Source organism: Conger conger, chromosome 9 (genome assembly GCF_963514075.1).
Source record: "Conger conger chromosome 9, fConCon1.1, whole genome shotgun sequence".
In the NCBI taxonomy this organism is placed as follows: domain Eukaryota; kingdom Metazoa; phylum Chordata; class Actinopteri; order Anguilliformes; family Congridae; genus Conger; species Conger conger.
The window spans coordinates 41,383,283-41,398,282 of record NC_083768.1 but is presented as its reverse complement, the minus strand read 5'-3'; the positions used below and the strand labels follow the sequence as shown (position 1 = coordinate 41,398,282).

The 15,000-nt window shown below is 48.6% G+C and overlaps 2 protein-coding genes across 2 annotated transcripts in view; one reads left to right on the top strand and one right to left on the bottom strand.

Moving 5' to 3' along the window:
* Positions 1-9,372, top strand: part of LOC133136169 (platelet endothelial aggregation receptor 1-like) — a 40,179-nt gene extending 30,807 nt beyond the window's left edge. The window contains exons 11-23 of the mRNA XM_061253431.1: positions 36-162; positions 571-734; positions 1,458-1,560; positions 1,868-2,014; positions 2,461-2,595; positions 3,413-3,541; positions 4,251-4,367; positions 4,532-4,741; positions 5,117-5,226; positions 6,464-6,596; positions 6,937-6,999; positions 7,203-7,406; positions 8,085-9,372. Coding sequence (XP_061109415.1) covers positions 36-162; positions 571-734; positions 1,458-1,560; positions 1,868-2,014; positions 2,461-2,595; positions 3,413-3,541; positions 4,251-4,367; positions 4,532-4,741; positions 5,117-5,226; positions 6,464-6,596; positions 6,937-6,999; positions 7,203-7,406; positions 8,085-8,227 — 1,785 coding nt within the window. The 3' untranslated portion in view covers positions 8,228-9,372. The remainder of the gene's footprint in view (positions 1-35; positions 163-570; positions 735-1,457; positions 1,561-1,867; positions 2,015-2,460; positions 2,596-3,412; positions 3,542-4,250; positions 4,368-4,531; positions 4,742-5,116; positions 5,227-6,463; positions 6,597-6,936; positions 7,000-7,202; positions 7,407-8,084) is intronic.
* A 257-nt stretch (positions 9,373-9,629) lies between these two features.
* The window catches only part of LOC133136171 (lamin-A-like), a 52,332-nt gene continuing 46,961 nt past the window's right edge, over positions 9,630-15,000 (bottom strand). Inside the window, exons 13-14 of the mRNA XM_061253432.1 lie at positions 13,987-14,187; positions 9,630-12,321 (exon numbers count right to left, since the gene is read on the bottom strand). Coding sequence (XP_061109416.1) covers positions 12,286-12,321; positions 13,987-14,187 — 237 coding nt within the window. The 3' untranslated portion in view covers positions 9,630-12,285. The remainder of the gene's footprint in view (positions 12,322-13,986; positions 14,188-15,000) is intronic.

Sequence of the window (15,000 nt, the reverse complement as noted above, 5' to 3'; positions counted from 1 at the left end):
GTAATTGTGGTGTAATACCTGTGTGTGGCCTGCAGGGGAAGCACTGTGAGAATCACTGTGACAGAGGCTCCTATGGGAGGAGCTGCTCACTGACCTGCAGCTGTAGCTCCTCCCACTCCCTGGCCTGTTCCCCCATCGACGGGACCTGCTTCTGCAGAGAGGGTGAGCAACACACACACACACGCAAACACACACACACGCATGCCCTCACACACACATGCTTACACACACACACACACACATGCCCTCTCTCTTCCACACACACACACACACACACACACGCATGCCCTCACACACACACACACACACACACAAATGCGATTTCCTCAGATGTGGGAAAGACAGAAGACACACAAAGATGCTGTGGCACACAAACAAACTCCAGACCGCTGTTTGTACAAACAAAACATCTGAAGAAACATCTGAAGATGAACGTCTGAGGATCTCACTTGTGTATTAGAAAGCTGCTCCGTATCTGTCATGACTGACGCTCAAATCACTTCAATCTGCCGAGACGGAGGAGATCCAGACGTAACCGCGGTCTCGTGTTGTTGACTTGTGTGCACGCAGGCTGGAAGGGCTTGGACTGTTCCACCCCGTGTTCCGGGGGGAGCTGGGGGCCGGGCTGCAATGGTACGTGCCGGTGCTCCAACAGAGCGTCGTGCAGCCCCGTGGACGGCTCCTGCAGTTGCACCGCCGGGTGGAAGGGGGCGCTGTGTGACCAGCCCTGTCCGGTAAGCGGATGGCAGCCGACAGGAGAAAGGCCTTGTCCCGGAAATCCTGCTTTCAATTCCCGCGCTCTTGCTCGAATGCGTTTGTTGTTGCCTTCAGCCCAGTGCCATTGTTCGGAATGACCACAGTCGAGCACTCATTCAGACAATATCATGGATTTATAAAGGAAGGGAAATATTTTTTACGCTGAAATGTCAGAGAAAAAGCTTTCATGGACCGCTAATGGTTCAGACCATTGTACATTATTGTAAAATGCAGGATTTTGAATTCAATTTTGTTCTTTGTGCGCTGGAAAAGCTCCCATTAAATACTGACAGACTGTATTATATACTTATTATATACTTGAAGCGTGTGCTGCCCACTGGTGGCAAGAAGTGGTAAGACACCCATTTCTAATGACGGCAATTTACCAGCTGTCAGATCTTATTTTACAGTCATTAAAAACAAAATTAGTGCAGAATGACAGTATCGTTAAGTGAAACCATAGGGCAATCATAGAAACTACTCGTGATCTTTGATGCATCTGTGACACATTGTGCTGTTTTGTTTTGTGGGATTTGTGACATTTTTGTGACATTTGTGAGGTTGTCTTCATCCTGCTGCTATGGGACGGTGAGTGGCTGTGCAGTCATGTGGTGCTGTGTTGTTGTTGTTGTGTGTGTGTGTACGTGTACAGAGCTGTGACTGACTCCACTGTGTGTGTGTGTGGGTGTGTGTGTGTGCAGGAGGGCTGGTACGGTCCCGGCTGTAAGCAGAGGTGTGACTGTCTCCACTCGAGCGGCTGTGATGGACGCACTGGGCAGTGCCTGTGCCTGCCAGGCTGGACAGGTGCACCCCCCCCTCTCTCCCCAAATCTCTGAAGCAGCGCCTCCCAAACTCACCCCCTTTTCAAATAGGCTAACATTTTCAACAGGTTAACCCTTGAAGGTGTGTGATTAGGACGTTCTAAACGGAACGTTCTGATGCTGATGTCACAATCACTACTGAGAAAGCAACAGAGTTCTAGAACACTGACTTGGAATAAAAAAAAAAAAGATGCTATTCAAAGGGTTAATACAATATACGTCCTGACAGCATTTACGTGTGAAAGTAAGACCCGTTCCCTCTGCCCCCTGACCTTCCCCCCGCCCCGCAGGCTCCCAGTGTTCCCAGCCCTGCCCCGCGGGCACCTGGGGGGGGCGCTGTGACCGGAACTGCTCCTGCCTCAACAGCGCCACCTGTCTGCGGAACAACGGCACCTGCCTGTGCAGCGCTGGGTACTGGGGAGCCCAGTGCCAACACAGTGAGTGCTGCTGTCTGAGCCTGACCTGGTCCAATGTACTCACTGTGCTTCTCTCCCTCTTCTGTGTTCTCTCCATTTCTCTGTTTGGCGTCACTACCATCCCTCTATTGTTGGCTAATTAAAATTACTTTATGACATTTTACGAATGATTATTATGGCCATGGAAGTTGGAAGTTACATCTCTCCCTCCCTCTGGCCCCTCTCTCTCTCTCTGCTCCCTCTCTCGCTCCCCCCTCCCTCCTTCTCTATCTCTCTCCCTTTTCCTCTCCTTCTCTCTCCCTCCCTCCCTCCCTCTCTCCCTCCCTCTCTCTCTCTCTCTCTCTCTCTCTCTCTATCCCTCTCTCTCTCTCTCTCTCCCTCTCCCTCCCTCTGCCTCTCTCTCTCTGTCCCTCTCCCTCCCTCTCTCTCTCCCTCCCTCCCTCCCTCCCTCCCTCCCTCTCTCTCAGTCTGTGGGGCGGGCTCATTCGGCCCCCGCTGTGGTGCGCTGTGCCCCCCGTGCGCTCGTTCCTCTGCCCCCTGTCATCACGTGACGGGCGAGTGCCAGTGCGCCCCAGGGTACTCTGGGATACTGTGTGACCAAGGTCAGTCCTCCACGCAACGCTATATCATTAATCCACCTGCGAGACACCTTTAACAAGGGAGACTTACTGACTGTGTGTGCGTGTGTGTGTGTGCTTGTGGGTGTGTGTGTGTGTATGCGTGTGTGTGTGTGTGTCTGTGCATGTATGTGTTGGTGTGCATGTGTGTGTGTGTGTGTGTGTGTGTGTGTGTGTGTGTGTGTGTGTGTGCGTGCATGCGTGTGAGTGTGTCTGTGCATGTATGTGTGTATGTGTGTGTGTGTGTGTCTGTGCATGTGTGTGTGTGTGTGTGTGAATGTGTGTGTGCATCTGGTGCCTCCCCCTCGCCACACCTGCACTTCTCGCTCACGACTGCTATCTGTTCTGGTCCCACGGTGGTGGAATGACCTCCTGGTGGATGTCAGAACGGCAGAGTCTCTGACCTCCTTCAAGCGCAGACTGAAGACTCATCTCTTCAGGCTACACCTTTCCCTCCCTAACTCACCACCATGATTAGCCTTATATATGCCATAGACTGGAATGGCACTTATGTATAGATTGTATAGATATTGTTGTTTTTTATTGGCTGTTGTATTGTTGTATTCAAGGTATTCTAGCTGCCAACTGTGGTATGCTAGTTTGAAAGTTGATTGTACTCTTCAAGGGTTCTGATTATCTGTGTTTACACTAGGACTCGGAACTGTACTGTCCTCTCAGGTCCTCATAGCACTCATACTTGTGTTTGATTTGCACTTCGTTGTACGTCGCTCTGGATAAGAGCGTCTGCTAAATGCCATGTAATGTAATGTAATGTAATGTATGCGTGTGTGTGTATTCGCAGCATGCCCACTGGGGCGTTATGGGAAGCAGTGTGCCAGTGTGTGTCGCTGTGCCAACAACTCCACGTGTCACCATGCCGACGGCTCATGCCAGTGTCCCCCAGGCTGGACAGGGCCGGACTGCTCTGAGCGTGAGTTTCACACACACACACTCACACACTCACACACTCACACACTCACACACTCACACACTCACACACTCACACACTCACACACTCACACACTCACACACACACACACACACACACACTCACACACTCACACACACACACACACACACTCACACACACACACACACACACACACACACACACACTCACACACTCACACACTCACACACACTCACACACACTCACACACACACACTCACACACACTCACACACACACTCACACACAGACACACACACACACTCACACACACACACACACACACACACACTCACACACACACACACACACACAAACACACTCTCACACACACATACACACATACACACAGACACACACACACACACACAGACATATGCATACATACACACACACAGACACACACACACACGTACACACAGACACACACACACAGACACACACACTTTCGCGCACACACACACACACACACACAGACACACGCACATACTCTATCCATCCATCAATCCATAAACACACACACACATATGTACTGTTCATATAAACACATGTACAGTTACACACATATACTCAGTACATGCATAAACATGCCTTCAAAACACGTATGTGAATTGATACATGCACACACCTGCAGACATCATAAACCAGTGTTGTTTCATGTTTCTGAGTGCTTCACGCCCCTGTTTCTGCAGAGTGCCGTCCCGGGACATTTGGCCTGAACTGCGCCCATGTGTGTACCTGTCCCTCCAACGCCAGCTGTAACCCCCACACCGGAACGTGTGTGTGCGTTGGCGCAAACTGCATTCAAGGTACACAAAGGGGCAGGATGTAATCAGAACTAACGGCAGGGCTGTAATATTGTGGCCCTCAGGGCAGGATGTGATCAGTGCTGAACACAGGGCTGTAATACTGTGGCCCTCAGGGCAGGATGTGATCAGTGCTGAACACAGGGCTGTAATATTGTGTCCCCCAGGGCGGGACATTGACCTGGTGGTGCCGGTGACCCCGGTGGAGGGGGTGAGCTCCAGTTCGATCGTGGGCTTCAGCCTGCTGGTGGCGCTAGTCGTGCTGCTGCTGGTGCTGCTGCTGGTTTACCGCCGTCGCCATGCCAACAAGCAGAGCCATATCCCGACCGTGTCGTACTCCGCCACTCACTCCGTCAACTCAGAGTACATGGTGCCAGGTAGGACCCGACTATCCCCATGACATACATATTGGGTTAATATTATGTCATACAAAAATTTGTTTTGATAAATACTTGTATGTACCGGGGGCGCCCTGAGGCAGTTGTCATCAGAAGCCTCGGGTATCAGTACATGGTTTAAAGCTGGGCTGCCCTGCCCTGCTCTTGGAGATCTACCCTCCTGTAGCTTTTCATTTCAACCATAACACAGCACACCTGATTACACTAATGAGCAGCTCAGTGAGATCTCTAGCTGTTGAACGAGGTGTGCTTTGTTAGGGTCGGAGTGAAAACCTACAGGATGGAAGATCTCTAGGAAGCCCTAGTTTGGAAAAATCACAAAATATGTTTGATATTTCCGTGTCTGTGGCTCAGACGTCCCGCACACCTACCACCACTACTACTACAACCCCAGCTACCACACGCTGTCCCAGAACCGGCCCCCTCTGCCCCAAATCCCCAACAACCAGGACCGCTCTGTGAAGGTAAGAACACCCCCGTCCCAATACACTACCTTTAGAACGATCAGAACGTCTCTGTGAACATCACCACTCTATGAAAATTACCACTCTATGAGCATGACCACTCTATGATCAGGACCACTGCATGAACATGACCACTCTATGAAAATTACCACTCTATGAGCATGACCACTCTATGATCAGGACCACTGCATGAACATGACCACTCTATGATCAGGACCACTGTATGAACATGACCACTCTATGAAAATTACCACTCTATGAGCATGACCACTCTATGATCAGGACCACTGCATGAACATGACCACTCTATGATCAGGACCACTGTATGAACATGACCACTCTATGAAAATTACCACTCTATGAGCATGACCACTCTATGATCAGGACCACTGCATGAACATGACCACTCTATGATCAGGACCACTGCATGAACATGACCACTCTATGATCAGGACCACTGCATGAACATGACCACTCTATGATCAGGACCACTGCATGAACATGACCACTCTATGATCAGGACCACTCTATGAGCATGACCACTCTATGATCAGGACCACTCTATGAGCATGACCACTCTATGATCAGGACCACTGTATGAACATGACCACTCTATGATCAGGACCACTGCATGAAAATTACCACTCTATGATCAGGACCACTCTATGATCAGGACCACTGCATGAACATGACCACTCTATGAGCATGACCACTCTATTAACATGACCACTCTATGATCAGGACCACTCTATGAGCATGACCACTCTATGATCGGGACCACTCTGTAAAGGTAGGTATGTAGAGCAGTAAACCAGTGGAGTGGTATAGGATCTAAAGTGGTTGTGCTCTTGTCATGATCTGTAGATATGTAGCGTGCGATGAGCACAACCCCTCTACATCCTATACCACTCTACTACTGCAGCTCCATAGCAGCGATCTTCATTTCTGGTTTTTGACTTGATATCAGCAACCAATTCAGAGCCAATAAACCAGGTCAGGTGACTGGTTTGATCAATTAAAGCTGTCAATCACACAATTAAGTGCAGATTAACACCATAAACCGGCAGACCCTGCTGCTCTCCGGGACCAGGAATAAAGATCCCTGCCCTGTAGGTTTCTGCGTTGCTGTATGCAGTGGACTGTGCACCGCTGTAGAGGAGCTGAACCGTGCAGATGCTCACCTGGAGCGGAGCGGACCTGTTAAATCTGAGACCGTTCCTTCTCACCTTCCGAGCAGAACACCAACAACCAGCTCTCCTGCAAGGGGAAGAACGCGGAGCGGGAACGTCTGGGCCCGTTCGGGATGGACAGCAACGCCACGCTTCCTGCCGACTGGAAGCACGACGAGGCGCCTTCCCCGAAAAACCAGGGTGGGCATAATCACCCCCGCCCACGTCCGCCGCTCCCCCCAAACCACCCCTCATGCCCTTTCTGGAGGGAGAGCGTGTTAGTGTAGCGTGTGCAGCGTACGCGTGTGCAGCGTACGCGTGTGCTGTACAACAATTTATGAAATTAATTAAGAAGCGCTCGTAATGTTCTGTGACCGAGGGGATTTGTTTTTCCAGCTAAATTGAATTTCGACTAATTTCCTCATTCGAGCGAATCGAAATGGAACTGAACTCTTAAGTACACAAGAGATAAATCAACGAGATGACTGGCTTGCACCAAATGTGTATGTGTGTGTGTGTGTGTGTGTGTTTGTTTTTTCAGGAGCGTTCGGCATGGACAGAAGCCACAGCTACAGTGCCAGTCTGGGCAAATACTACAACAAAGGTTTATTTTCGAAATCCATTCTTTCTCCTCTTCCTCGTTCCTCCTCTTCATCGTGCCTGCAACGTTCTGCCTTCATTTGGGTCCCCGTTTCCCACATTCTTTAAAAAGTTTGCGTGAAGTTTCGGTGTGCTTGAACAGGCCCTCGGTAGGTGGTTCCCCCGGCGACCTGCCAGCGACCTGATTGGTGCTCTCCCTCTGCGCAGGGCTGTCCAAGGACTCTCCCGTGACGGACAGCTGCAGCTCGTTAAACGGCGAGAACGTCTACGCCACCATCAAGGACCTGCCCCCGCCCCTGCCCCGCGCACAGGACAGCGGGTACATGGAGATGACCCCCTTCGCCCGGGACAGGGGCTACCCCGAAATCAGCCTCCCGCCCCCGCCCCCCATCCCCACACACAGGGGTACAAGTGAGTCCCCCCCCTATCGGACAGGGCTAATAGAGCAGGGGTGTCTCAACTTACCCCTGAAGGGCTGGTGTGGGCACGATGCTCTATGACACCTGATTCAACCGGTTAACTAGTCCTGGTCTTCACTGAAGAAGTCTTAGCATTGGGCTATAACAAAAACCTGCACCCAGGCCAGCCCATTTCGGCTAAGATTGGACACCCCTGTTGTTGAGTATCGGTGTTGCGTCTCCAGTCCTGGAGGGCCTGGAGGGAGTGTCTGCAGGGTTCTTCACTGCAGAAAATTATGTTTTAGTGCTGAAAGGAGACTTAAAATCTTTTTTTCTCTCAAGTAGAAAATATTAGCCTGTGGTGAGTCACTCTTTGTTTGACTTGTGCGTTCATTTTCTTAACCCATTAGTAAATCTTGAAATGAGATTTTAAAAATTGCTGATGAGACTTATTTAGCAAAACAGTAATAGAAATAAGGCTAAATCTATGACTAAAATACTTGTTGAAATGAAGTTTTTTCTTTTTTGCAGTGTTTTTATTGTGTATAAAATGAGGTGTCTAACATTAGAGTATATGGGCGCTGACCTTGAAATGTTTACTTGCGGCGAGAGATGGTGAAATCTGCCAACTCAGTTTGTCATTGGCCGGTTACGCTCTCACTCTTTCCCCCCCCCCCCCCCCCCCCCGCAGAACGCGGTTCCCTTGGCAGCGTTCCCGAGCAGGAGCCCCAAAGCCACTACGACCTCCCCGTGAACAGCCACATCCCGGGACACTACGACCTCCCCCCGGTGCGCCGCCCGCCCTCCCCCAAACCACGGAGGCACCCGCACTGACCCCGCCCCGTTCGCACGCCGCGCTCACCGCCCCGGGACGTGCGGTCAGGGGGACTCCCGATCACCGAGCGTCGCTCCAATCGCACCGCGTTCCCGCACGCCCGGAAATAAAGGACGTCACCAAAAAAAACCCCAAAAAACACGACGTTCGGATTTGATGCTTTGCCCAGCTGTGACGCACGCCTCGGTCGTCGTTTCGGAAGCTCGGTCTACATCCGGATGTGTCCGACATTCCCACCTGGAATGACGACACTCGTAGCCGTTCCCTAGGACTTCCCGAGATCGGCAGGAGCGCCCCGGATCTGGGCCGGTGAGCAGCGTTGTGCTGTGGGGAAACAGGAAGCCCTTATATGGGCACGAAGTCTGCGTGAAGTGACGTACAGTTGATTAGACTACGCAGGAGACAATCCTCCCCTGGAGCAATGCAGGGTTAAGGGCCTTGCTCAAGGGCCCAACGGCTGTGCGGATCTTGTTGTGGCTACACCGGGGATCGAACCGCCGACCTTGCGGATCTCAGTCATGTACCGTAACCACTACACTAAGCGTGTGAGAGAGACTCGACTGATTCATCCACAAAGCATTTACTAGATTGTCCTAATAGCACAATAACTTAACAGATCGGGCACATGACAAGACATTAGATGAAGAAGAAGAAAAAAAAAAAAGCTGATTCTTGTTGGAAAATTATGATTGACTTTTTGTTTTGAACATGTGGTTACCATTGACTGACTTGGCTGAAACACCTATTGGAGCCAACCGCAGTGGCGTTAGCGAGCAACTTCACTCAGCAAGACCAGGAAAAGGTCTTCAAAAACAAAGCCCAGATTTAGTTCATCCAGTGCACAAGAAAACAAATCAGGCCATCAGACCAGTGCCACCTGCTGGAGTGGGGGCCGTCATTACAGGAACTGGGAGCCCATGACCGACTGGATGTGTGAGGATGATCGACAGCTGCCAATCAAGACTTTTAGAGCCCAAGATCCCCTGTCGCTACTCACCGCAACCAACATTTGTGTCTTTGTCTAAGGATATTTCAATGTCCACCCATTGGCCATGTCCCTGGGCTGAATGACACTTAGTGCTGAATGTACACCAGCCCGTTTCTGTTGTATATAAATGTACATAAATCCTCTTCTTTACTCTGATTTTATTTGTGTCTCTCATTACTTTTAATTGCTAAAAGACGGCAGTTCGCAAAAGCTAATTACCATGTAGAAATGATCACCACCCAAGAACAGATTGCACACAGATAATATGGTTTTAATATAAACTTTCCACTGCTATTCAAAGTAATACAATCCAAGAAAGTCAAATACTGTAAAAAAATGTTTTCAATTTCCATTGAACTCAAATGGGCATGTTAATTATATCAATTAAGTCGGAAAAACACACAATACTAGGATTGTGGGGGTGAAAGTTTATTTAGAAAAAAACATTACAGTTATAAAAAAAAGTATTACTCCAGCTATTAGTTCTTAGCAGAAAACAATGAGCCAATACAAATTATTTTTATTCAGGTACAAAAGTAATTAAGCTGACCCATTTGAGGCTTTAGTGTTTTACATCAGAAAATATCAATTAACAGCACCCGTCAAAACACACACAGACATTGGTTTCCCTTTATCATTTTTACAAAAATATAGTTCTATAGAAATCTTTGCAGCCAAAACAGGGAGACATGATTATGATACGGTAACGGTGTAAAAAGCATGCTATGCCATTTATTGAATTGTTTGTAGTTCAGCTAATGAATGTCTTTGATAAGGCGTGCAGGTATGATAGCATTAAGGCACTCGAAGCAAGAAGACATGTCATTCAGTAGCCTACGATACAAGCGAAATACAGTACATTTCTGCATTTCAAAGTATACTGGAATGCTTACTTTAAAAAATATATTGCTGTTGTCGTAAAAATGAATATGCCCAACCTTTTTTTGTTTTGTTTCAAAATGTCCGTTGTAATGGATAGTGTCGGATTACTATAAAGATAAGGCCTTTATTAAACCTGACTGACATAGCAAAGGCGGTGGATGTAGTTGAATCTGTGGCTTATTGACAGCTACAGCGGAATACCCACTGTATGCCAGGTTAACTGGCATAAACAAATGCGCTTTGGAGTAATATTTATCAACTGTAAATACAATAAAGTCTCAAAGTCAAAGCAGGATATAGTCACTCATTACATAATGCTGAATTCCGAGATGGGAAATGTAATCGAATGAATCCAATTCATTATCGAAATCGAATTACACTTTGATCTCTGCCAGTGTGTGACATAAAACATTGTTGTAAATGTATACGTGTTGTTATATTCAGACACTGGCCACCCATCTCAAACACTTGTAAAATATTTGCATAGCTGCCATTTTTTTTCCAAAACTAAACTTACTTGCTTCTAAAGTATATATGGCTGCTTTTGAAAATATAATCTTTTAACAATTACATTTACTGCGAGCCCTAGTCAAAAATCCTAACTCCTACAAAGAAAATATCACCCGACTGAAAATGCGAAATAAGTAGTTGTCGGGAGAAAATCTCAATTTAAGACACTTTGGTATGAGCTGTACATAGTTATAAAAAGGTGGAAAAAAAATGTTAGAAAATGTGATTGTTCAAGCTATAGGGGTTAGTGTCTACTTCAGCAAATGCAACCCGTCCAAAAGAGCAGCTAACTGAACTGAGTACTTCAGATGACCAATCACGACTCCCACTTAACCCATCATTCAAATTAAATCCCCACAAATCAATCATTAAACAAAATCTCCCCCCCCCCCAACCCCCCAAAAGAACTTCCCCGTAAACGTCTTTCAGAATACATTAACCAAGCCCTCCGCAATCAATCAGTCCCTGACTGTATGACCGCAACCCACACTTCATGTTGCATAGATCGGTTGCATGATTACATACCAAGGCCTACAGAGAACCACATAGATTTAATTAGCCCAATTTTGTTGAGATTTCTAAACTGAACTCATAGAATATGAATCTACATTTCAGAGCTTTACTTTTTTATAGAATCAGTAAGATGTCACACTGTTCCACAGTAACCACTCGCTGATGGTTAAATGGTGTCCAAAGATGACAGACGAAGATCAAGACATGCTGAAAATGCTGTTGGTTCACTTTCGCAAAGCTAGCTTTGGTGCTAACAACCAAAAAAGGACAAGGGGCAAAAGCAATCATTTTTACACAGACACAAAATGGCTGCTCTCTTTAAAAATTAACGAGATCTTGAGAATCTCTCTCCCTTTGATGGCTATTTTTCCCAGCGCAGCTGTTTCCGAGGTCGCCGAGGAATAATTCCAGCTGGGATCGCAGACGTGCTTTTTTAGATCTCTAATTCCAAAGAGGAAAACGGTTGCTGCGTTCTGGAAAATTAATATCTCCTATGATTCTAACTACACTCCAAGGAGGGTTTTTAGGTGGACAAAATGAGCACTAAAAGAAAAATTGTTCCAACTTTGCGAGGCTGTTCAATGAAGGCTCACGCATTTAACCAGCTCACTGACACCCCAACTGACGCCCCAACCAAACCCCACGTGGGACCCCCCGCTAACATCGAGGGTCGGACTTGAAAGGGGACAGATACGGGCTCGGGGGGAGGGGGGGGGTCTCCTCTCAGTTTTTTTTATTTATTTATTTATTTATTTATTTATTTATTTATTTATTTATTTATTTATTTTATACGAACTGTGTGCGTGTTCAGTGGTGACAGCCAGGTTAAAGGGAATAGAAAAATTTGTGGTGCCTCAAACCGGGGATTGGGAGCATCAGCGCCCAGCCCACTACCTCTCTCTCCCACAATGCAATGCTTTACATTACAGAAACCATCTCTGAGGTTAGCTGAACTAAATCAAAGTACTACCATGCACATATAAGCAAACCTACCCTCTACGTATCTATAGCTATTATATGTGTGTGCTTGTGTAATAAGTTGTACAAAGTAAGAGCTGATTATCAAACATATGTAAACAGGAAGTTGCGACCCTCCTTTGTCGTACAGACTTCCTGTTCTTGGGCCCCCCAGGAAGGGGGGATTTTGCCCCCTCATCTCAGGGCTCACATAATGGAGCAGGATTCTGCCCTGGGACCGGCCTGCAGAGGGGCAAAGGAGGAGGGAGAGGGGTAAGAAGGGGTAACAGCAAATTATAAAATTCCTTCAAAACAAAAGGTACTGCTTGTCACTGAGGCGGCACCCTATCGGTGCATAACGTTGTTCTCCTCGCCAGCGATATATAGTTAATTTGCGCCTTTTTTGCATGGAAAACAAACTCATTTGCACCCAAAGAGAACATTAGTGCTCTTCAAGGGTACATTTGGGAAATGTACAAAACAAAAAGGTACCGCCACTGTCATTTTATTTCTGAGAGTGCAATGTGCCTGTGTGCAGGTGTGCTGTTGTACTGTATGCCTTGTGTTAGAGTGTACTTGTGTGTTTTTATGCTCGAGTGTATGTGAGCATGTGTGTCTGTGTGTGTGTGTGTGTGTGTGTGTGAGTGTGTGTCTGAGACTGTGAGACTGCGTGTGTGTCTGTGTGTGTGTGTGTTTGTAATTCTCTGTGCCTGTGTGTCTGTGTGTGTGTGTGTGTGTGTGTTTGTAATTCTCTGTGCCTGTGTGTGTGTGTGTTTGTAATTCTCTATGCAAGTGTGTGTGTGTGTTTGTAATTCTCTGTGCCTGTGTGTGTGTGTGTGTGTGTGTGTGTATGTGCCTGTGTGTGTGTGTGTGTGTGTGTGTTTGTAATTCTCTGTGCCTGTGTGTGTGTGTGTGTGTGTGTGTGTGTGCCTGTGTTTGTAATTCTCTACACAAGTGCGGGATGCTGTAAGAACACGTGGGCGTACACAGGCACGGAAGAGTGTGTGTCACGGCTGTCAACAAAAACAGAGCCATCAGACATAATCAAGCATCCAGATCAGCAGCTGCACGGCCTTGTGGGTAATATCCTTCTGGGACACGCAGGGCTGTCAGCTCACACTTCTGACAGCCTCATACGAGCTGGTGAGAGGACTGCAGCTCTACCAGCGCTCCGTGTAACGCATCATTTACACAATCTCACCGGGAAAACCCGAGTATGCTCTGGCAGACAGGGCTCCTTCCAATCGCTTATTTTCACCACCTCCCTTTCCTCACTCCATACCTCCGTCCGTCGGAGAGCGCAAGGAAAGGACACGAGGAGCGAGGAATTGTGGAAACGTAAATGAGGCAAATGGTCTTGCTCTTCCAAGCGTTTGAAGCCACGTCAGTTACGGACGTGGCAGATGGGCAGAGGTGGATCCACAGGTCGATCAGTCACACACTCTGAAAAAGTACTTCCACAAGGGATGGATGCACTTGTGTTTCCCCGCTCAAGAATCCTTTGGGAGCTTCCTAGCTCCTCTCCCCTAGCTCCTTCAGGGATCATTTAACAGGTTGGAATGTCCTTACTAGGTGCCGGACCTCTATCCATTCCCGGGTCAGTGGAGGACCAAGGAGACGAGGACGGATAAAATAAGCGATTGGAACAAGCCCCTGGGTTATTTTTGGCTTTTGTAATTCACAACTGTTCATCAATTCACAACAGGATTAATCTGAATCTAAGCTCCACTTCTGGCTGGAGTGCAGATCGCTGATCTGCGGGAGATTTCTGGCCAGGCGTAGCGTATCAGGGACCTTCCGGGAGTGTTGCAATGCCATGCCAAGAAATATCGCTTGAAACGCACAATATTCGGACACAGTTTGCCCCTGAAAAGCCGGGCTTATTGGGGGTTATTTAGCGGCCCCTACCTGTCGGCGGGCGCCGTTCCCCACCACGTAGGAGTGCGAGATGAGGCCCTCGGGCAGCCCGCCGCCGGAGCTTCGGAACGAGCGGGACGTGGCGGTCACCACGCCGCTTCCGGGCTTTTCCGAGGACTGGCCACAGGAGCCGCACACCACGGTGCGGCTGCGCAGGTTATACTCACTGTCACCGCACGCACTGTGACCCCCCTGTGGAGAGAGAGGGAGGGGGGGAGGGAGAGGGGGGGAGGGGGAGAGAGGGGGGGAGAGAGGGAGGGAGGGAGAGAGAGAGGGAGAGAGGGAGGGGGGGGAGGGAGGGGGGGAGAGAGAGAGGGAGGGAGGGAGGGAGAGAGAGGGAGGGGGAGAGAGGGGGAGGGAGAGAGAGAGAGAGAGGGGGAGGGAGAGAGAGAGAGAGAGGGAGAGGGAGGGAGAGAGGGAGAGAGGGAGGGAGGGAGAGAGGGAGAGAGAGGGAGGGAGAGGAGGGAGAGAGAGAGGGAGAGAGAGGGAGAGAGAGAGATAGGAGAGATAGAGAGAGAGAGGGAGGGAGAGACAGGGAGAGAGAGAGGGAGGGACAGAGAGGGAGAGAGAGAGGGAGAGAGAGCGAGAGAGACGTGTGTGAAACTGGGTGCAGTGCTGCTTTCATCCAACAGGGGGAGATAAAGGAGAAATAAACACACTAAGGTGATGTTTTATCTTAGGCCTGCAGGGGGAGACAAAGATACTATTTTTTCGAAAGGGAGAGCGGCTTTCTGGATGCCATGCTGGGAACAGGTTAAGCTCTCAGGGGAAGAATGGGGAATGTTTCCAGGAGTGAAACCAGCAATCAACATTTTCAAATCGGCACCCACAGCATGCCATAAATACTTCACAAACTAGAATGCACTTGTCTGAGGTAGCCTGCAACCCAAAGGGACACAAAAAGAAACCCCACTCTGATTTCGGCTCGTGTTCTTTTTGGATGTGCTCTTCAGCTCAAACGCTCATTGAAGCAGAGGCAGGAATATGCTCTTGCCACAGAACCAA